General features: G+C 55.1%; 1 protein-coding gene across 6 annotated transcripts in view; it reads right to left on the bottom strand.

The window, feature by feature from the left end:
• Positions 1-22467, bottom strand: part of SBF1 (SET binding factor 1) — a 155540-nt gene that overhangs the window by 19346 nt on the left and 113727 nt on the right. For all 6 annotated transcript variants that reach the window (XM_084611204.1, XM_084611205.1, XM_084611207.1 and 3 more), the window contains exons 8-23: positions 21327-21435; positions 19898-20011; positions 18673-18750; positions 17972-18085; positions 12055-12183; positions 11643-11741; positions 10608-10812; positions 9685-9797; positions 8914-9063; positions 8511-8579; positions 7345-7503; positions 6837-7096; positions 6403-6575; positions 6059-6132; positions 5535-5730; positions 4776-4903 (exon numbers count right to left, since the gene is read on the bottom strand). In XM_084611204.1, coding sequence (XP_084467330.1) covers positions 4776-4903; positions 5535-5730; positions 6059-6132; positions 6403-6575; positions 6837-7096; positions 7345-7503; positions 8511-8579; positions 8914-9063; positions 9685-9797; positions 10608-10812; positions 11643-11741; positions 12055-12183; positions 17972-18085; positions 18673-18750; positions 19898-20011; positions 21327-21435 — 2170 coding nt within the window. The remainder of the gene's footprint in view (positions 1-4775; positions 4904-5534; positions 5731-6058; positions 6133-6402; positions 6576-6836; positions 7097-7344; positions 7504-8510; positions 8580-8913; positions 9064-9684; positions 9798-10607; positions 10813-11642; positions 11742-12054; positions 12184-17971; positions 18086-18672; positions 18751-19897; positions 20012-21326; positions 21436-22467) is intronic.

Below are 22467 nucleotides of genomic sequence, written 5' to 3'. Positions count from 1 at the left end.
AGCCAGGGCTTTGTCAAGCCTGACCTTAAAAAATTCTAAGGAAGGAGATTCTACCACCTCCCTAGGTAACGCATTCCAGTGTTTCACCACCCTCCTAGTGAAAAAGTTTTTCCTAATATCCAACCGAAACCTCCCCCACTGCAACTTGAGACCATTACTCCTTGTCCTGTCCTCTTCTACCACTGAGAATAGTCTAGAACCATCCTCTCTGGAATCACCTCTCAGGTAGTTGAAAGCAGCTATCAAATCCCCCCTCATTCTTCTCTTCTGCAGACTAAACAATCCCACTTCCCTCAGCCTCTCCTCATAAGTCATGTGTTCCAGACCCCTAATCATTTTTGTTGCCCTTCGCTGGACTCTCTCCAATTTATCCACATCCTTCTTGTAGTGTGGGGCCCAAAACTGGACACAGTACTCCAGATGAGGCCTCACCAATATCGAATAGAGAGGGATGATCACGTCCCTCAATCTGCTCGCTATGCCCCTACTTATACATCCCAAAATGCCATTGGCCTTCTTGGCAACAAGGGCACACTGCTAACTCATATCCAGCTTCTCGTCCACTGTCACCCCTAGGTCCTTTTCCGCAGAACTGCTGCCTAGCCATTCGGTCCCTAGTCTGTAGCTGTGCATTGGGTTCTTCCGTCCTAAGTGCAGGGTCCTGCACTTATCCTTATTGAACCTCATCAGATTTCTTTTGGCCCAATCCTCCAATTTGTCTAGGTCCCTCTGTATCCTATCCCTGCCCTCCAGCGTATCTACCACTCCTTCCAGTTTAGTATCATCCGCAAATTTGCTGAGAGTGCAAACCACACCATCCTCCAGATCATTTATGAAGATATTGAACAAAACCGGCCCCAGGACCGACCCCTGGGGCACTCCACTTGACACCAGCTGCCAACTAGACAGCCATTGATCACTGCTCCATGATTTTTCCAGGGACTGAGGTGAGGCTGACAGGCATGTAGTTCCCAGGATCCTCCTTCTTCCCTTTTTTAAAGATGGGCACTTCATTAGCCTTTTTCCAGTCATCCAGGACTTCCCCCGTTCGCCACGAGTTTTCAAAGATAACGGCCAATGGCTCTGCAATCACAGCCGCCAATTCCTTTAGCACTCTCGGATGCAACTTGTCCGGCCCCATGGACTTGTGCACGTCCAGCTTTTCTAAATAGTCCCTAACCACCTCTATCTCCACAGAGGGCTGGCCACCTCCTCCCCATGCTGTGATGCCCAGCGCAGCAGTCTGGGAGCTGACTTTGTTCGTGAAGACAGAGGCAAAAAAAGTAAGATTATAAAACGCTTGTAAGTTGCTGCATATATTAAAGTCAATGCCTATCTCAAACAATATTAACATGCAGCTGAGCTGCTCAGTGCTCATTTGACACCTACAGTCTTGCCAAGAGCTGACACCTGATTTACCAGCATCACAACCATGCAAACTATGCAAGATGGGGGGCCACCTGCATCACAGTAATATATCAACTACCAGCTGAAGTGCTCAAGGAGTTTTGACAAGGGAAAACCATCCGGAGCCAAACCATCTGGAGATTCGGCAGACACATTTGTAAAAACAGTACTTCAGACTGGAGCAGACCTGTGCAGGTATCACCAGGATCTAGTAAGGGTGTTGAAGGCAAACACACTCAAGAAGTACAAGGCCCATCCAAAGAGTGGTAGAATGCAGATACGTGTCTCTTCCAAATATCTGGATGCATTTCGCTGGGCTTCCAGAAAATAAGGAGGACTTCGCAATACTTTTACCTGAGCAACTAATGACAAGCACCACCTGATAAAATCATCATTCCGGCTGGTGGCTTTCAGGATGAGGCTGAACTATGGTGCTTTGCAGCCACAGTCGATAGCCATCAGCTGTATGATCATCAACAAGAAACAGACAAGAAAGATTCTACATGGTGTCTAGCACGGTTGTTGCAGCCGGGGACACTGATATGCTTATATTTGGCTGCTCACTATAGCACAAAGACATGTAAGCAGCTTTGGATGAAAACTGGCACAAAGGAACCAAAGTACTTTCCTAGCCTTGCCATTTGTGAGAAGCTACAATATGAACCTGCTGCTCTGGAAAAACCACTCCCATTTCATGCCCTGACTCGTGAGATGCTACTTCTTTTATTGCTGGACACAAGAAGGTCGCATGGAAAGTTTTTCAAGGACACCATCAGCTTCTAACACACCTTGAACAGGGAGACCTGGACTCACAGAAGGTGAAAACCACAGAAGAGTTTATTTCTAAGATGTATGGCTTGCCAAAGGTCCACAGCACTGACAAAGCAAGTGCCGTTTTGGTCACACGCTTGTGGTCATCAGAAGCTCTACCCCTAAGAAATTATGCTATTTATTTCCATATACACAGAGTTCACTACCAGGCAGGAGTTTGGAGAAAGGCCCGCTGCCAAAACCTGTCACATCGTCCTCCCAACAAACTGGGTCAGTCACAGGAGGACAGGTCTGGTGCCACAGCTCTTAGCACTGCCAGCGGTACCAGCAGGCAATATCCGTGACTGCCCAACAAGGTGCAGCAGCCAGCGATGCAGGTGCAGAGCAGCACCTCTCATTTGTACAGGAGCATGCAAAGGCAGTGAACTGGGACAAGGCTGTGTCAACGCACCTGCCCCTTACTTGAGAATACTGGCCTTACGCGCCGAGTACGTGTCGTAAGTGACCTAATCCTAAATTGATTCAAGCTGCCAGGGTATACCAATGCTCCTTGAAATAGCACAACATTAACTTATTTGCATTATAACATTTCTAGTAACTCGTATAAACAAGACACTGAAATCCAAGAGCTTTCTGAAAAGGCTTTGCATATTACTTGGTCCCTTCTGTTACATCCTACAGGAAGAGCCACCTGAAGCAGGTTAATCCTACGTGAAAAGGAAATAAAGATTTACACTTCAGCGATTTCCATGTGTTACTGTCTGCTCTGTATGCCCCACGTACTGCGTGGTAACAGCCATGTTTGGAGGCAGCACCCCCAAATTCTCCTACAGAGACTTGTGACCAGCTTTTACCAAATGCCTCTGGCAGTTAACATTTCTGAAAACCCGACTGGTCTGTCGGGACCCCTCCCCCTGAGCCCTTGGAGGAGGGGATGCTGCCTTTCAGCCCTGCATGCCTAAAGCAGCACAGGGGCAATAAGCAGTAGGAAAGACACCCCACGCCTTGCTCCATGGCTGCAGCACTGCCTGGAAAAGCTCACTGGCTTGGGTCTAGCTCAGCTCCTGCGCCCCTCAGCATCCTGTATGTCAGCAGAGCACATGGGGCTCGTGAGACATCACACCCTAGCACTACCATTGGTCCAGGACAGGACAGCAAATTCTATCCCCTTCTCTGCGATGGAGCCTACAGATCCCAGCAGGCAATGCTCAGCCAGGCCACAGCTGGCTCTGGGACCTGCAGTCACCTGGCCTGATGGCTGCATTTGGCCAGTCAGGCATGCAGCAGCCCAAAAGCCACACAACTTGCCAGCAAGTTAAAGTAGTATGAGCTGGATGAATGGACTATAAGGTGGATAGAAAGCTGGCTAGATCGTCAGGCTCAACGGGGAGTGATCAATAGCTCCATATCTAGTTGGCAGCCGGTATCGAGCGGAGTCCCCCCAAGGGTCAGTCCTGGGGCTGGTTTTGTTCAGTATCTTCATTAATGATCTGGAGGATGGCATGGACTGCACCCTCAGCAAGTTTACAGATGACACTAAACTGGGAGGAGAGGTAGATACGCTGGAGGGTAGGAATAGGATACAGAGGGACCTAGACAAATTGGAGGATTGGGCCAAAAGAAATCTGATGAGGTTCAACAAGGACAAGTGCAGAGTCCTGCACTTAGAATGGAAGAATCCCATGCACCGCTACAGACTAGGGACCGAGTGGCTCAGCAGCAGTTCTGCAGAAAAGGACCTAGGGGTTACAGTGGACGAGAAGCTGGATATGAGTCAGCAGTGTGCCCTTGTTGCCAAGAAGGCCAATGGCATTTTGGGCTGTATAAGTAGGGGCATTGCCAGCAGATCGAGGGACGTGATTGTTCCCCTCGATTCGACATTGGTGAGGCCTCATCTGGAGTGCTGTGTCCAGTTTTGGGCCCCACACTGCAAGAAGGATGTGGAAAAATTGGAAAGCGTCCAGCAGAGGGCAACAAAAATGATTAGGGGTCTGGAGCAAATGACTTATGAGGAGAGGCTGAGGGAAGTGGGGATGTTTAGTCTGCGGAAGAGAAGAATGAGGGGGGATTTGATAGCTGCTTTCAACTACCTGAAAGGGGGTTCCAAAGAGGATGGATCTAGATCGTTCTCAGTGGTTGCAAATGACAGAACAAGGAGTAATGGTCTCAAGTTGCAGTGGGGGAGGTTTCGGTTGGAAATTAGGAAAAACTTTTTCACTAGGAAGGTGGTGAAGCACAGGAATGGGTTCCCTAGGGAGGTGGTGGATTCTCCTTCCTTTAAGGTTTTTAAGGTCAGGCTTGACAAAGCCCAGGCTGGGATGATTTAGTTGGGGCTTGGTCCTGCTTTGAGCAGGGGGTTGGACTCGATGACCTCCTGAGGTCCCTTCCAACCCTGATATTCTATGACAAGCCCAGGAGGTCAGTGACCCCTCTACTCCAGAAACGGTCTGCAGGGCCCAGGTCCCAGCTGGGGCCCAACACAGCAGTTTGGTGAGGTCTGTGCTCCTAGCCCCAGAAGACCAGCAGCAGCTGGGAATAGAGTCCAGCTTTCTGCCTGGAGAGTGTCTCTGGCAGGAGTGCTGGGGGGCTCATCTCACCTGGAATGTGCATGAGCGCAGCTGCAGCCCCTCCTGGATGAACTGATCTGTCTGGACCGTGGTGCTGATCTTCTTCTCTTTGGTCAATGAGGCAATGGGGAAGGACCGGATCACCACCTGCTCCCCCACTGGGGCCATGGAGAGAAACAGGGGACACGTTAGCCACATGCAGGATACCGTCTCAACCTGGCTCAGGCCGCCAATGGGCTGGGACATGCAGCCCTCACCTGCTCCCCAGTAGCTCTGGGACTGCGCTTGCTGCTCCAGGGCAGAATCAGCCTGTAGCCCAAGGCAGCGGGAGCTACATATGGGGACCGGAAAGTAAAACTGGGCCCAAAGGGGGGCCTGCTTGGCAAATGCCTCTCCCCAGACCAATGGGCAAACAGCCCCTCCCCTGTAAAAGGGAATTCCTTTGCAGTACTCTGAGTAAGCCCCTGCTCTGGCCACAGCCCATTCTCAGAGCTCCACTGAGGGAAAAACCATCCACCAGCCCAGATTCCTGCTGGCTCTAAATGGTGCTGGGCTCTGGTTCAGCAAAGGCAAAAAGCCCCCTACAGCAGAAGCCTCCCCCCCCAGTCCAGTCGGCAGCAGGGCAGGGCTTCAGACACCCCACCCAGGATAGATTCCTCCCTGTCCCGGCAAATCCTCCACCTCCCACGTCTGGTCTGCCAGGCAGGAAGAGGCCCCGAGGAGCAGTGCGGGGACCGGCCCACCAGGCTGCAGGGGATGCAGAGTGTAGCACAGAGGGAGGGTCCTCACCCAGCGGGTCCGAGGGTGTGCCCTTGAAAACGATGCGGTAAGTGGTGAGGAAGATGGCTCCTTCTGCGGGGAGCAGTGGGGGGCCCCCAATATTCCCTCCGGCAGCTTCTTCACGTCCGTCGGGCATGAGGTACACACGGAGCCCTTCCATGACGCACTCCTCGCCCACCAGCAGGCTGGGGCGCAGCAGCTTGGGCTGCAGGGACAAACAGGAGGAGGGTTGAAAGCCATGGGAGACAGGCCAGCCCCCCAACAGAGCCATGATGGCTGGGGAGAGGTTCACAACTGAGCCCCAAAATGGAGCTGCTTCAGTTCTTGCTGGAGACCCACTGGGCCCCCTCCCTTCCACGGCAGACAGGGTTATTCCCAACTCAACACAGCTGAGCTCAGCTGCCTCACAAGGGAGGCCTGTGCAGGCAGAGGGATCCCTTTGCACGCTGCAGGCTCCCTCAGCCATGGTGCGGGGCACAGGGGGTGAAACCCAGAAGGGAGGGGATGCCCCTGTGCAGCAAGGTAATACAGACCTTCTGAATAGGAGGGAGCCTCTTGCTCTCCCTGTGCACAGCATCCAGAGTCTCTATGTGCATCTGCACGATGTCTGAGGAGGAAGGGAGATGCAGAGTTAACCCTACGGGGCAGGAGTGTCCCGTCCCGGCTGCAGGCCCCGGACAGCAGGAGACTGAGAACACGGGCCTACTGCAGCCTCTCTGCCAGCCTCTCCACTTCCTCCTGGGGGAGCTGAACCCTCGGTGGGCAGTGCCTGAGCACACCCCTCCCCTGCTCTGGAGGGGACTCACGGCAGCAAAGCGCTGGCTACAAACCCAGCCCCCTCCCCCAGAGGCCCCCCTGCGCTGGACAAGCTGTTTACCAGGGATCATGATGTGCAGCCCCTTCAGGTGCTCGTTGGTGACGCCGCTCTCTGTGCACACCTTGTCCACGAAGCGGTTGATGAAGCGGACCACGTAGTTGGCCACATCGGAGCTCTCGGCATCCTCAAACCCACTTTCCGTGTCGTAGCTGTCGGCCACACTGCCGGCAATGCTAACACAGGGAGACGCGGCTGGGAGTGAGCCTGACCACGCAGCACATGCCAGCTCTCTCCCACACTCCAGACAGCCTTGCTCTCCCGGGCACCCGGGCGAAGACTGAACCCCAGGCCCACACATACAAAACACTAGTTCCACCCACAAACGGGACAGCCCGCCAGCTCCAGGGCCTGGCAGCACATGCCAGCTTCAATCCGCCCCTCCCCACCCAGATCCTTCAGTGGCAGCTCCCACACACTGCCCACCGGCCAGCTACCTGTTGGTGACAAAGCTGTTGCTGACGCTCTCCACGTCGCCCAGCCCCGAGCTGCGCAGCAGCCGGTTCTTGCTGGTGTCGAGGGGCAGCAGCAGGTAGCTCATACGGTTGGCATAGTGGATGGCCTGGCTGAAGACTGTGCTCTCCTCCTTCTGGATCAGCTCCTGCTGCTTCTCCCGGCTCATGGTAGGCCACAGCCGCCGCTGCTCCGATGCAATCTCCAGGGCAGATTTCTCTTCCTGAGGTCCCTCCTTGCCCTCCTAATGGAGCAGGGGGACAGATCAGCCCTTTGCCTGAGCGGGAAACCTGTGTACCAGCTCCCACCACACAGCGTCTGCAGCAAAGCACCTGCTCTCATCAGGGGCTCCTACCCCCATCTCTCCCCAGGAGCCCCAAGCCAGGTCACATCCCAGACCCTGTGCCTTCAGGCCAGTTCTTGCCTCCTCACTAGCTACGAGGAAGGCTGGGCCAGGACAGCCTGGGGCTGGTATTCCTGCCGCCCCATCACCTCATCCACGTGGTTCTCCCCGTTGCTCTCCAGGTACAGGGCTCGGATGTGGTTCTGCACGTCGCAGTAGAACATGGCCTCCCAGAACTGGATGTTGGTCCACACTACATGTTCCTGCACACAGCTGTAGGCAAACTGCGTGATGCCCGGGCTCAGTTTCTGGGGGGCAGAGAGAAAAGAGGGTCTCAGCACAGATGCCTCCAGTATGCCAGCCCTTCCCCAGCTAATCCATGCTGTGCTCTAGCTGGGAAAGGCAGTGCCCTTGGCCAGCCAGCGACACCACAAACGGAGGCCCCTCCCTGCACAAAGCAAGATTGCACTGACTGCCCCTTCTGCGTGCCCAATTAATGCCACAGCAAACCACCTCTGCTGTCGGGGAGCAAACACTCCTGAGCTCTGCTCCTGCGAGACTGAGGGAATCAAGATCAACACTCCCTGGCCTCTGTGACCAAGCTGTCTGAGCACCCTGCAGCTGGGTGCCACGGCCCTCCCTGCGTTCTCAAGCCCAGAGACGAGCAGCGCCAGAGAGAGGCCCAGCCACTGCTGCCATGTCTCCCGGACAGGGAGCCCCTGCTGCCCCACAGGGTCTGTCCACACTGCAATGAAAAAGTGGCGGCTGGCCCGCCCATGCCAGCTGACTCGGACTTGTGGGGTAGACCTCCAAGCTCTAGGGCCCCCCCCCCCCACATCACAGCATCCTAGAGCCCAAACTCCAGCCCGAGCAGGAAGTCTACACAGCAACAAAACAGCCCCTCTGCCCACGCCCCGTGAGCCCGACTGGCACAGGCCCGCTGCAGGTTTTGGTTGCATTGTAGCTATACCCCGAGCGGCTACCTCTGGGCTGGGAGAAGCGAGGCCAGTGGATGCAGAGCTGACGTCTCTCCTTGCACCACGGCCTCTCAGGGCTGCCTTAGTGCAAGGCCCCTCAGACAGGCTCGAGTCAAAAGGGTTTGGGGCCCAATGGGACGGAGGCAGGAGGCAGAGTGGAGCCTTCCTGCCTGCTTGAGCTACAGCCCCTGTGGGGTGACCCCCTCAGAGAACTGCCCCAGGAGCGGCACAGCTCAGTGCTGCTTTTGGCAGCCAGTCATTCCGCAGTTACAGCCAGGCAGACACGGGGCCGCTCTGCCGGGATCTGTGGCACGCACCAGGCTGCACCGGATACTTACTCGGCAGAAAGCAGTGACTAGTGGCAAAAGCGCTGCTGCAATCCCATGCTCATCCATGGCAGTGCAGTCCTGGGGCGGGGGGGAGAGAGACGAGATTAGCACACAGCCCTGGAGAAAGGGGCATTCACTGTAAGGCCCCAGAACTACAGATCCCCAAAATTGCCCCCCAAACCTCATCCCCGCAACTCTGGAGAGGGCTTAACTGGTATTCGCCGCAGGGCCCCCAGAGCTGTAGACTTCCACCCACACACCGCCCCAAGTACCCTCCAGGACAGAGCTGTGCTGGCTTCCCCAGCATCCCGGAGATTGCACCAGCCCCCCGAAAGAATCCAAGGGTGTGATGGCAGCAGCCCTGGTGAACCCTCGCCTCGCTGCAGCTCCGGCCAGCCCCTTTGCGCAGTACCTGTAAACAGCAGTTCATCATGCGGACAATGAAGTCGAATTGTTGGTGGTCCAGTACGGCCCTGTTCTGCTGCACATGCAGGTTCAACTCCTGGGTCAGGCAGTGTCTGGCTGCTCGGCCCTTCATGGCCCTTAGCACAGCTGGAAGCAGCTGCAGGAGGAAGAGCACAGAGTACAGCGACAAGACCAAGCTTCCAGCCCAGGCCCTGCTGAGGATTACAGGCTGGAGGGCAGTTGGTAGCAATTGGAGATGGATGTAGAATATAGAGTGCCTGCTGCAAGGCCTGATGCTTTGGAAACTCGCAGACAATCCACCCACCCACCCTGTGGTGGTCAGCACAGCCAGAGGCGACACACTGAGCCCCCTGTGCCACAACGACCCACCCTGCAAACCCACACCCTGGAGAGTTAAATGCAGCAGCACCGAACTCTCACTGCCCGGGACCCCAGCCCGTTTTGGCCATCTCCAGAGGCCAGTCCCAGGTGGGGGAAGAAACAGACAGTGGCCACAGCATTCCAGGTTTGCCAGCCCACACTGGTTAAGTGCGGCAGGTAGCCAGGCTCCGTGGCACACTGGGCAAGAGGCATGCTGAAGACGAGCGTGTGAGGCGGCGTGGGGCAGCCTAGGCAGATGGAGGACTGGATGCAGACAGGAAGCTCTCTCCTCTAAGCCTCTGTGTGATGGGACAGCAGAGATGTAGAGCAGCCAGGGGCTGGGTGTCCTGTCTCTCCACACACCTGCCCCTTTACCACCAGCTCCCTGAGCCCTCACCTTTTTGGCTTCTAGCATCTTGTTCTCGAAGACATAGGAGATGCAGTTCCTGACCACCTCCAGGCGGCGGGCGCTGTTGGCCAGGGCACTGCCATTGCGCTCCATAATGGCAGCTGGGGAGAAAGTCGCCAGTCACTATACTGCAGGAGTAGGTAGGGGGAGGCTGGCCTGTCCCCCTCTTAGGGAGACACGCTGCACAGCCAGCCCATCTCACTGTCCTGCTCTGGGGCTGAGTATTTCTGACGCCTGTGTGGGTCTCCCCTGCTCCCTTTCCAGTGGACAGCACGGCCCAACTGGCTACGGTGGAGATGAGCAGCCTCAGGGGCATGGACCCCCAGGGAGTGCTGGGCAGCAGCCCAATTCCACAGATAGGCAAACTGAGGCACAAAGAGGTGCAGTGACTTGCCACAGGGCATGACAAGTCAGGGGCCTAGCCAGGAACAGGATCCAGCAGTCCTGACTCCTGCTCCCACTCTAACACACGAAGCATGTTGTTCCGGAAGCGAATGGTTTTCTGAGGTGGCACAGCTAGAGATGCAGAGCAAGCTGCTCGCCTCCCCAGGCAATGCTGGCCCTGCAGCTCAAGGCTCACCCTTTCAGAAGAGTCCACGGACTTCGGATGCCCAATTCGAGGCACTTTGGGCTGGACTGTCTGACCTCCACCTTCCCTGCCTCAGCTCAAGGCTGAGGGGAATCCCAGCCACACGTAAGAACGGTCTCTCCAGCCCTTCCTAGCTGACAGACCCCTACAGCCTTCTCCACCCCAGGCCCACCGGCCTGCTGCAGGCTTTGAAATCCAACCAAGCTGCCAGCGGAGAGGCCAGCGGTGCCCATACTGAGATGAGCACCTGGCAGCGCTGAGGCAAAACTTCCCCCTCGTGTGGCCCTTTGCCGTGAGGCTGTGCCCTTCCTGGGAGACATACCAGTGGGGGGTCCCGATGGCACCATACACTTCTTCTCCGCCTTCACAGCCGGCGGGGCTGTCTGCAGCTTGGCAGTGGCCTGGTCGATGATCCACTGGACTGTCCCCTCGTCCAAGCGGGGAAAAGGCCTCTGGTGTAGGCGCAGGTAGCAGCCTTCTGTGGGCTTCTGCACCTTGTGCATTGTCACTGCGGGGTATGGGTTCTCCTATTCCAGCAAGGGGCGCCAGTTACTCTCCAGGGCAGACCTGCCATGCTGTGTCCCTCGAACAGGGAGCGCGAGGCTCCCAGGCAGGATCTCCCTGGGGAACTGCACATGGCGTCAAGGCCAAGCCCTTCCCACACATTACAAACCAGGAGCCCTCCAGCACCAGGTGCTGACTGCCCGGCTTAGACCCAGCTGCTCTATGTTCTCCAGAGACACAGAGACAGTGAACACCCAAGCACAAGTGGGGCCAGGAGAGCTTGGACATGCTGGGCAGGTAGGGAGCTCAGCCTTCTGCAGCAGGGCAGTGCCCTCCCAAGTCCGACAGTGACCCTAGGCCACAAAAGGCAGTGTTGTCGTGCTCTAAAGGCCGTCTCAGAAGGGTGCCCTCGGTCTGAAGGCTGGTGGGGTGGTTGGCCAGATCCTCCAGATCAATTGGGACACCTGGGGGAGGAATTACTCTGAACACCCTTCCCCCCGTGCATGCAGGGTCCCTCCAAATCAGAAAGAACCAGACAGGCAATGGGTTGACAGTTCAAACCACAAGGCCACATTCCACCTGGGCCAGCTCCAAGAACGGTCACCGATCTACCCCTCTGCCACCTCCAGCTGTGGCCAGCGGACGAGAGTTGAGGCATAGGGGTGGAATGTACCCCAAGGAGAAGAGGCTCCTGCACTGGGCATGCAGCAGTCTGCAGAGATGAAGGGAGAAAGGCCCTCCTTCAGTGGGGGCCCCTGACCCTGCTCAGAGGGAGGCCCTGCCCTTGTGCCAGGCTCCCATCTCCATGTTATTCCTACCCCAGACACCCCACAGCCCAGCCCTCAGCACTCACGTTTTTATAGAGCTGCTCTGCCAGCTCCTTGATGTGCCGCAGTATTTTCTGCTTGCTCCCCTCCTCGGCACGCATCCGCTTCACTTCATAGGCGACCAGCTGAGGGTGGAGGAGAGGCATGAGGGGCAGCCTCCTGCGTGGGAGCACGGGTGCCGTGTTGGCGGTGCTCCTTAGTGCCAGGCCTGCCCCAGCTCCTCCCGGACCATGCAGGACACTGCAGCCAGCAGGCAGAGGCTGCTCCCCTGATGTCTTTGGCTCACACCTCAGTCCCTCGGAGGGGAAAGCAGGAGCTCAGATATGCTCTGCGGCCCTGGGTTATTTACTGAGGGCTGTTAGTGCCAGAGACAGAGACATGCAGGGCTGCCAGCCAGGGAAGGGAAGGGGGGGAGTTGCCCCCCCAATCACCTCTTACCTCATCAAACAGGTCAATTGTTCGGTATGGGGCACCCCTCTCTGTCACAAAGCCAGCGAACGCCATGCCTTCCAGGACCTTGGTGAGGAAGTCATCCTCCACCAGCCCCCTCTGACTGAGGAAGGCTGCCTACAACAAGGAACAGCAGGTGGCCATTAACGCACTGGCCTGAGTCTCAGCCCCCAACCTTCCAGGCAGCAGCCCCATGCTGGGGGAACTAGCAGGATGTGTGCACAGCCATGAGCCTTCCTTTCCCCAAGCCCGCTTGCGATGCAGTGTCTATTTCAGACCCAGACCCTTGGGCAGGGTTTTATTTGCCCATAAAGTCCCAGATGGTGCTGTACAAATGCCCCCCTGAACACTTCCCCCTCTTCACAGCCCTGAGGAGTGGGTCAGAATTAGATTAATTTACAGACAGGGAAACCCAGAGAGAGAGATGTACAAATCAGAACCTGGGGGCACGTCTGAGTGAGAGCTCAGGAGTTTCTGGTCCCAAGGCCCCTACTCCGAACGCCACACTCCTCAACCCAACAGATCTCCAAGGCCTTTACAGCCATCCACGTACAGGCATCAGTTCCAATATGGCTGCCTCTGGGGTGGAACACAGGACAGCAGCGTGGTTTGAGACTGGAGCAACGCTGTATCTGAGGAACTCCAGAGGGAGTTCAGGGGAGGGAATGGAATACACCCAGGACACCAAGGCTGGAATGGTCAGTTTCACATCTCATGCAGTAGACAGCCTCTAACAGCACAGCACCACTCCCCACATCCCTCCCTTTGGATTGGGGGAAGGAACACACTGACTCAGGGCTTGTCCAGCCAGGAAGGTTTTTGTGGAATAACTAATCTGAAATAAGTGTGTCCACACAGCCGGCTGTATCCAAATTCCCTAGGAATCTGTGCATTCACATGGCACTGCATTTTTTGTTTTGCTTTTTAAATAAGCACACAACGCTCTGGGCAGGTGTCCCACGATGCACTGCGCAGCTGCTGGGCTCTGGACAGCCTGGGATTTTTATCACAGGGCATTGTGAAGCCACTGGAATTCTGGAACTTGGGAGCAAAGGAGCAAATTCCCATGGTTCCTCTCTTGGCATCCCACGATTCATCTGTCCCTTGTAAGCCAGCACAGTTTTTGAAAAGTCACCTGGCACGGAGGGAACACTGCTGCCTGCAACCATCCTGACAGCCGTGAATGCACAGAGGTCGTCCCACTTGCATTTGCAGTCATGCAGCTGGGTGACTTTAGGTGTCACCACCATGCCGCCGAGAGGAGAGGAGTGGTGGAGGATGAAATCAAACAGCTGCTTGTGGATGGCCTTTTCCTAGACCAGCTTCTCTCAGGGTGCCGTTTCTGGGCTCAGGAAATGAGCCCTGACTGCTGGAAAAGGGCAGCAATGCGGAGTGGCAGCAGGATTTCAGGATGACAAAGGCCACTTTCCTAGAGATTTGTGCAGAGCTCACCCTGGAGCCACAGCACACCGACCTGGAGAAGCATGTGACCATTTGCTCACCACCTCCAACTTCATGTCTGTAGCTGACCACTTGGGTGCTGGCAGATCAACTGCTGAGGCGGTTGTCAGGGAAGGGGGAAATTCCTAGAGAGGACACTGATGCCTGGGGTCAAACACACAGGAAGTTACTAGTGGATTTTCAAGGCTGGGGTTCCCAAATTGTATTGGGACCACCGGTGGGACCCATGTGCCTATTCTTTGCCCCCGACATCAGACCTCAGAGTTCATCGGTAGAAAGGGGTTTCTCCAAGGCTGTTCACTGTGGGAGGTTCACCAGCATTAATACATGGGGGGAGTCTGGAAAGGTCTGTGGTGCCAGGACCCTTAGAAGCTAAGCCCTGTTTTCTTCAATTACAACGGGTACCTTTGTTCCCAGGACCACTATGGACATTAATGGTGCTGTGATTCCCAGCATCATCCTGGGAGAAAAAGCTGCAGAGTGACAACGGGGCATGTGTTTGGAAGACTAAGAGATGTGCAGGAGCCCGGCGATGAGGCTGGAGACTAATGAGAAATATCTACCTTCTGTGAGAGCTGCTTGGTGTATTTTGCCACCATCTGAGAGGGTAAGAGACAGCACCTCACTGATAGGTGGGACGCAAAGGGGCAGAGACCTCTGGAAAGTTACAGCCTGAGAAGCTGCTTCTGCACGCCAGCAAATCATCAGGGCCATGGGGGCAGGTTGGCCAGTGTGCCTCCTTCAAGGCTAGGAACTCAGATGTTGAAATGCACCGTGTACAGACTGTGTTAGCCACTAGCAGGAGTGTATGAAATGGAAGTTTACTATGCTTTTGCATGCTGTGTGCAATGGTTTATGAACGGGCATTTTACTGTGTTGATGGCCTACATGTAATTCTAAACCACGGAACCTTCATCAGAAATAACCTTTATTGAACATCAAACAGGGCAAATAAAACACTTCACTGAATGTAACAGTGCACATGTGAAATCAGTGGAATGTAAATCACAATATAAACAATGCACACTTTATGGACCATAACAGTGCCAAAGTAGCTCACGTGGTCCAAACATGCACAGGTGCGGGGCTTCTGCCTGCTGTTCTCACCTAGGGATGTAGAATGGCGAGGGGAGAAACTATTGCTTGTAGTTGCAGGAGCGAAGTTGGGTCCCAGGATCCGCTGTTCTCCGGGTGTTGGGATATGGAGGGAATTGTCTGTAGCTGGAGCTTGGAGAAGGGTACTGCTACTCAGCACGCATGGCTCTCCACAGCCTACAGGAAACAGGTGGGACCACAGTACCAAAATGTTCTCCAGCATGACTGTCTGCTTGTGCATCAACTCCAGCAGCTGCCTCTGCATGTGCCTCTCTTTCTCAGTTTTGTCCCTTGCCAAGTCTCTCTCCTCTCTCCACAAGGAGGCCTTCCTCCATCTTGTGTTCTTATCCCTCTTCTGGGACTCAGACAAAGTACCCTGATGTTTCCTCTCTCGTCTTCCTTTTCTTGACTCAGAGATTTGCCACGTTCTGAAACTGACAATGTCCTGTTGGGGATGAGGGAAGGCGGCGGCTGTGGTGCACCGGGTGCCGGAGCTGCGGAACAAGTAGTAGGTGTACTAATTCCAGTCTCCGAAGCAATGATTCGTGATGCTTTCCTCAATTTTGGATACCACTCCTGGAGCCCTGCAACCTGACCTGGACCCAACTGCAAGAGTCTGGACAGGTCTAAAAACAACCCAACCCCTTCGGTCAGGTCTGGTCGGCTCTGATCCTCTCCGCAGCGTGCACGGCACAGTAAGGCAGTGGCAGTCGGCTGCTGCAATACTGACAGATCATGGGCACGGGAAGCCCCTACCAGGCCGGCCCCAAGGACAAGGCAGCAGCAGCTCTGGCACAGGGTTGAGGGAGGAAGGGTCAGGTTTGAACTGAGTCCGTTCTGAAAATGACATTCGTGGGTTGGGTTTGGGTCCAGGCTGGACTTCAAAATGAGGCCTGAACAGATCTATCATTCCTGTAGGACCTTCAAAGCCTGGGGCGAGCTTGGAGATGGTTAAGCAGTTTTCAGTGAGGCTGATGGCTGTGGGATATGAATATTTCAGAAACATAGCAGCTGTACAGCTTAAATTCTCTGGTGCAGATGCCATTTTGAGCACAGTGGTGGGAGAGGAGAGACGAAGTTTGTTAAATTCCCTTATACAATTATGTTATAATATATATAAAATATGTTGTGATATATCTTGACTTTAGCAAAGCTTTTGATACGGTCTCCCACAGTATTCTTCCCAGCAAGTTGAAAAAGTATGAATTGGATGCATGGACTATAAGGTGGATAGAAAGCTGGCTGGATCGTCGGGCTCAATGGGTAGTGATGTAGTGATCAACGGCTCGATGTCTAGTTGGCGTCCAGTATCAAGTGGAGTGCCCTGGGGTCTGTCCTGGAGGCTGGTTTTGTTCAGCGTCTTCATTAATGATCTGGATGAAGGGATGGATTGCACCCTCAGCAAATTTGCAGATGACTCTAAGCTGGGGGGGAAAGGTAGATAAGCTGGAGGGTAGGGATAGGGTCCAGAGTGACCTAGACAAATTGGAGGATTGGGCCAAAAGAAATCTCATGAGGTTCAACAAGGACAAGTGCAGAGTCCTGCACTTAGGACAGAAGAATCCCATGCACTGCTACAGGCTGGGGACCAACTGGCTAAGCGGCAGTTATGCAGAAAAGGACCTGGGGATTACAGCGGACGAGAAGCTGGATATGAGTGTGCCCTTGTTGCCAAGAAGGCTAATTGCATATTGGGCTGCATTAATAGGAGCATTGCCAGCATATTGAGGGAAGTGATTATTCCCCTCTATTCAACACTGGTGAGGCCACATTTGGAGTACTGCATCCAGTTTTGGGCCCCCCACTACAGAAAGGATGTGGACAAATTGGAGACAGTCCAGCGGAGGGCAACAAAAATGATTAGGGGGCTGGGGCACATGACTTACGCGGTGAGGCTGAGGGAACTGGGGTTATTTAGTCTGCAGAAGAGAAGAGTGAGGGGGGATTTGATAGCAGCCTTCAACTACCTGAAGGGGGGTTCCAAAGAGGATGGAGCTCGGCTGTTCTCAGTGGTGGCAGATGACAGAACAAGGAACAATGGTCTCAAGCTGCAGTGGGGGAGGTCTAGGTTGGATACTAGGAAAAACTATTTCACTAGGAGGGTGGTGAAGCACTAGAATGGGTTACCTACGGAGGTGGTGGAATCTCCATCCTTAGAGGCTTTTAAGGCCCGGCTTGACAAAGCCCTGGCTGGGATGATTTAGTTGGGGATTGGGTCCTGCTTTGAGCGGGGGGGTGGGACTAGATGACCTCCTGAGGTCTCTTCCAACCCGAATCTTCTATGATAGTACGTACCACTCACTGGCAGAGGTCCTTTCCCAGCACTGTCTTGGTGGGAGTCCACTTGGGTGTTGGGAGACATCACTTCCTCAGACTCGTGTGGGAAAGAGATCCTGGGTTTGCTGGGAAATTTCCTCCTCACTGGAGTCCTAGTCGGGGTCTGCACTCTTGGGTGCCAGCCACAACGTACCAGAATTCAGTGGTGGCCTTCTTGAGGAAAACGTGGCGCAACTCACGGTAGAGGGCAAGTGCTGGAAGGGTTCCTGAAGGTCTTGCGGCTACCCTAGGGTTTCCTGGAACTCTAATGGCCCTCCTTTCCTTTGTTCTGACACTGGACCTCGTCCCAGGAGTGACCCCTCTCCAGGGTTTGCTTCGACGCAGGCTCATAACATTGGCTCTCCGGTAGCTGCTGCTAAGGCAAGACTAGACCGTCTCCTCTTTCCGGCCCTAGGGGCAATCCATGGTCTCTCCATGGGTCCAAGCAGGAGAAGGGTATGCAACTCCAGGAGTGTGTAACTGGGGTGCACATGGCTGCACACCAGCATTTAAATGGGGGAGGTGACATCCAGTCAACATGATCCCAGGCAAGTAGAGAACACACAAGTGAAGAGACAGGTTGATCCAGATGTGAAGCAATGCAGTGTGGGATGCAGTGGGAAGACTGCCAGTGGCAGGAAAGATAATCCAAAATAGAGCTGCATCCACACAAAGCCTTTTTCCAGACTAACTCATCTCAAAATGAACTTAACGCACTTCCACACTGAATTATCCACTTCGCAAAAGGCCAGATAATTGGAAAAAAGAATTGTCTTGTGGGCACAAGGCATTTTAAACCAAAAGGCAATGTGAAATCCACACCCACCCCTCTTCAGACAAGCTCTCAGAGGTAAGAGTTTCTCAAGCCGCATTACTCACACTGCCCCCTGCAGTACCTGGGTTTTTGTGTACTCTGCCCATCCAAGTACTGATTCAGGCTTAAGCCCACTTACCCTGTGACCTTCTGTGCTCTGGCTCCAAGGGCGCATCTGGAATTCCCCCCTGCCCCCCACCCACGTACGAGTGGCCTTACCTTGTGGAAGCGGATGACTGGCTCTGGGTGGATGCGGATGATGTGCAGGCACCAGCGGTAGCCCTGCAGCAGCTGTGCAAACAAGCGGAGGAAGACAGCTCGGATCTCCTTGTCCTGCAGCAAGAGAAGGACAGACAGTCAGGCACTGAGAGGACGGAGCCAGAAGCTTGGCAGCAGAAATGCCTCATCAGGGAGAGACAGGCTCCGACCCAGCCGCCGGACCCAGCACCTGCCAGGCAGGAAACACAAACGGGTGACTGGAGGAAAGCAGGGGGTGGGATGGAATGGGGAGAGGGAAGGAAACCCATGCCCCCTCCCTCTGCACCGAGCAGAGGCAGAGGGAGGTCCTTACATGGCTCACAGTGAAACAGGCCCTTCGTAATTCGGTGCGGCTGTAACCCTACAGTGTCTGCTGAAGAAGCTGTCCCCAGTGCACCAGAGAAGGGGGACTTCTAGCCCTTGCTGAGAGCTAGGGAGCTCCATAAGCATTTTGCAACACCACTGTTGACTCCATAACCAGCACCTAGATGGAAGCTTCAGCCCCACCTTGCTCCTGGCCCTGGAAATAAAGAGCAGCCCCTCCCAACCCCAGCAGGGAAAGCAGCTCCTCTGCAATCCCACACCCAAGGAATGGGCACTCAGAAGGGACACACCTTAGTACAAATGCTTCTTCCCAGGCCCCTCCTGGCTCCCCCACTCACCTGCATTTTGAGGGAGGAAGCAGAGACGGTTGATGGGGGGAATGCTAAGTCTGCTACCTCCAGCTCAGGGTCCAAGATCTGCACAGACAATCAGAGAGCATGTTCAGAAAGGGAGCCCTGGCCCCTGGGAGTTCTACCACCATAGCCGGAAGAGGCCAGGACTTCCTCAATGGACCACGGAGCAGACTGCACCAGGCCCTGCCCTGCAGTGAGCCCTGGGAAGGGCCCCCAGAAAGGGCCAGAGAGAGAGACGGTCCTGCCAGCCTTGGGGACCAGACTTGAAGGGGCCTGCAGGCCATGGTGCCTTTGGGCTGGGGCAGGAATTTCAGCATGGAATTCTATAGCCTGCATCACACAAGTCCGATTAGATGAACATGAGGGTCTCTTCTGCCCTTTAGATCTGGCGGATAGCTCCCTAGAGCCTCACAGGGCACAGCCTAGGGTTGGGGCCCTAGAGAAGACTCCTCAGACCTGTCACTTGGCTTGGGAGAGGGGATGGTAGCTCCAAGAAGTTTCCATGACCCTGCCTGCTATCGCCTCTCTGCTTTGGCTTCAAGCCCTGTTCTGTCAGGAGGCTGCCCACCGTGAGAAGTCTCTATGTCTGAGTGACATCGCTGAGGTGCTGTGCTTCCCCCTCACCAGGCACACTCTCACTTCAGAGCACCAGCTGCTGATCAGAGGCCTGCCTCTTCAATACAGACAGAGAGATTCTTCTATCCTGACTGAATTGACGGACCCCAGACAGGCACCAATGCAGGGGACTGCCTGGAAATCACCAGCTTTCCTGAGCCACATTCTGCAATCAGCATCAGCAAGAGCTGCTAAGGCCATGCTGTTCTGGACACACATGCCCAGGGTCACAGCCCCCCTGGGAACAGCTAGCACCCATGCAAGGAGCTCCAGGGCTGGAACTGTTTCCTGTTTGGAGAGTGAGGACCATTCACAAGACACCCAGAAACCTGAAGCAACTGCATGTGCCAACCCCCAGCACCCCAGTGTGCCCTGCGGGGAGGGAGCAGGCATGAGAAACCTCAAGTGATATGATCACAAGCTCCCAAGATGTGGGAAGACTCCCTATTCAGGCTCTGCTGCTGTGCTTGATCTCACTCCCAACACCTGCCCACAGGATCCTGGCCACAGGCCATGAGTGCTATATTCACACCCATATAAGGAACCTCTTGAGACGGGAAGTGGAGCCGAGCCAGTCCTGGGGTCCCACACTTACCATGGAGAGGGCTTCTCGTGTCTGATGGAGCAGTGGCTCAGGCAGCAGGGAGATGTGAATGCACTCTGGGATGGTCACCGTCCCACCATCCAGATCTGCTATGACGACATCCAACTGAAAGCAGCGAGGCAGGCATGAGCACACAGACGGGACAGGCTTTCTGGAGTGCTCCCCACCCAGCCGCGTGACCCAGCAAAGGAGCTGCACGCAGGTTTTTTTTCTTTTTAGGGGGTGGGGGGGCAATTTGTACTTAACAGCCTCCCCCCCACACACAATCTGGTAGAGCCTACAGCACTTTGCAATCCCTATAGCTTCTCACATGGTGCCCATGGCCACAGGACCTGAGCACTTGCGGACATACAAAATAAGCCTGGGGACCCTGGCACCCGCTGGGGTGAAGCGCAGCAGCCGTGGAACAACCACAGTACCGCTACACACCAGGGTAGGACAGGAGGCAGCACCACCGGTTGCGTCTGAACCGAACAGCAGCGGGGGAATCAGGGTGGCAGAACGGAACTGCACAAATCAGGGTGCTACCAGGACACCAGGGTTCACAGCTGCGCTCTTGCGGGAAGTGCCAGGGGATCTTACCAGGGATCAGGACCTTGGCTTTACATCTCACAGACTGGGCACTGAGCCAGTACTGACCTCACCAAATGAAACACCAGCGCCAATCTCGCAGCACCCAGAGACTTGTCTACATATGGTTGGTCGGTATAACAGAGGTAATTTTAAACCAACTTGGTTGAAGCAGTTCAAAAGGCCAGGCAGGCACTCTTGTCTCGGTTTAAATCAGGCTAATTTCAGTTTCGCTTAGAACTGACTTGACTAAGGGCTTGTCTACACGGGCAATTTACAGCACTGCAACTTTCTCGCTCGGGGGTGTGAAAAAACACCCCCCCCCCCCCGAGTGCAGCAAGTTTCAGGGCTGTAAAGCGCCCGGGCAGAGAGCGCCCGGCGCTGGGAGCTGCGCCCCTCGTGGAGCTGGGGTTTTCTGAGCGCTCCGTCCCAGCGCTGCACCGCGGCCGAGGCATGCCAGTGTAGACGAGCCCTAAACCCAAACGAGACGCTCAAAGCGCAGTAAGTGCCCACACAGCCTTCTCAACTGATGGAACTTATCGCATCTTCAGTCACCATCGTGTAGACAGGACCCAAGCCCCAGGAAAGCCCAGCCCCAGCCCCCACCCTGCCCTGCTTGACTTGTGAGAGATGCCTGGATCCCAGCCCCTGCTGGTCCGGCTGAACAAGTGCAGCCTGTTCCAGCAGGGTTTGTTCATCCCCTCACTCCCAGTCCCATTTCTGTACAGGGCCCCACTACACGGCAAATGACCTCTTGCCCCTTCCTCAAGAGCTCTGACCCAGGAGGATTGGAGCAACGTGGGGCGAGGGGGAAGAGCTACTGCACAGACGGGGTTACGCAGTGCCTCACCAGTTCCTGCGTCTCCGAGTGGAAGATGGAGCTGACTCCAATGATGAAGGGTGTGGGCGTGCTCAGCACCTCAAGGAGCTGTGCAGGTAAGATGGGCACGTACGTGAAACTGTAACCAAAGCAGATCATCACTATAGCCCATCAGGAGCTAAGCTGGGCTCAGCATCTGGCTCCAAGACCCTGCTGCACCCTGGCCAAGCCATGCTCCAGAGCCACCCAGACTGTGCAATAGTCCCCCAGGGAAATGATGGTGCCCACAGCACACAAGTCATTTCATATTGGACTGGTGAAAGTCCTGGGAAAGATAGCACAAGGAACAACCATGGCCCAAGATGGGACCCACACTAATAGTCAGCGGATAGTGAGTAATGGTGTCAGGGCCCTTCTGCCACGGCAGGCACTCTGAACTGTGCGTGTGTCTCACAGCTAGGAGGCTTCTAGGTTTGTAAAGGGACCCGCAGTCAGGTTATTTGGCTCTAAAGTTACAGTCAGTCTGTGCCCATGTCCAGTGCTTCCAGCTCGAGGGGCGGGGGGTGTAAATGCCAAAGGAATATATTTATATTTTAAATATAAAGAACCCTTCTCCAGCAGCACTGGCAGCCAGGAACTAGGGCAGGCAGCTAACAGCAACAATGACACATCTATCTTCACTGCCCTAGCTGGGAGGGGTGCAAACAGTGAGCAGCGCAGGAGATGGAACCCTGTCCTGGGCTGGGAAGGGAAGTCAGGTCACTGTTTGAGCCAGTCAACATCTCCCCTTCAGGGAGACGAGCAGGGCGCCCGCTGTCCTTAAGGAGCTTACTGTGAGGCCCGGCCGTCTCACTAACGAGTGGCCTGTATGCAATCTCCCCTTCTGGGGAGGGTCACTGGGGGTTGGGCAGCTCCGGGGGCTCCTGGAGTCCTGCTGATTTCCTCTACCCCATTCAATCCGGTCACTGGTGGGGTCAGCTGGCAGCTGGGGAGGCCTTACAGTAGGGCTCTGGAGGTCTGCAATGTCTGCAGAGTGACTTAGGTGTGGAGTGTACCACAGGGGTACCCCTAAAGGCCCAGTCCTGTAAGTGCTAAGCCTGTACTGAGCTCAGTGAGAGGAGATCACACGCAGCATCCACAGCACCTTGCTGAACTGTGCCTGGCTACCTGA

The sequence above is a fragment of the Lepidochelys olivacea genome (assembly GCF_965140295.1).
Source record: "Lepidochelys olivacea isolate rLepOli2 genome assembly, chromosome: 1".
NCBI classification, from domain to species: domain Eukaryota; kingdom Metazoa; phylum Chordata; order Testudines; family Cheloniidae; genus Lepidochelys; species Lepidochelys olivacea.
This window is presented reverse-complemented; position numbering and strand designations above follow the sequence as displayed.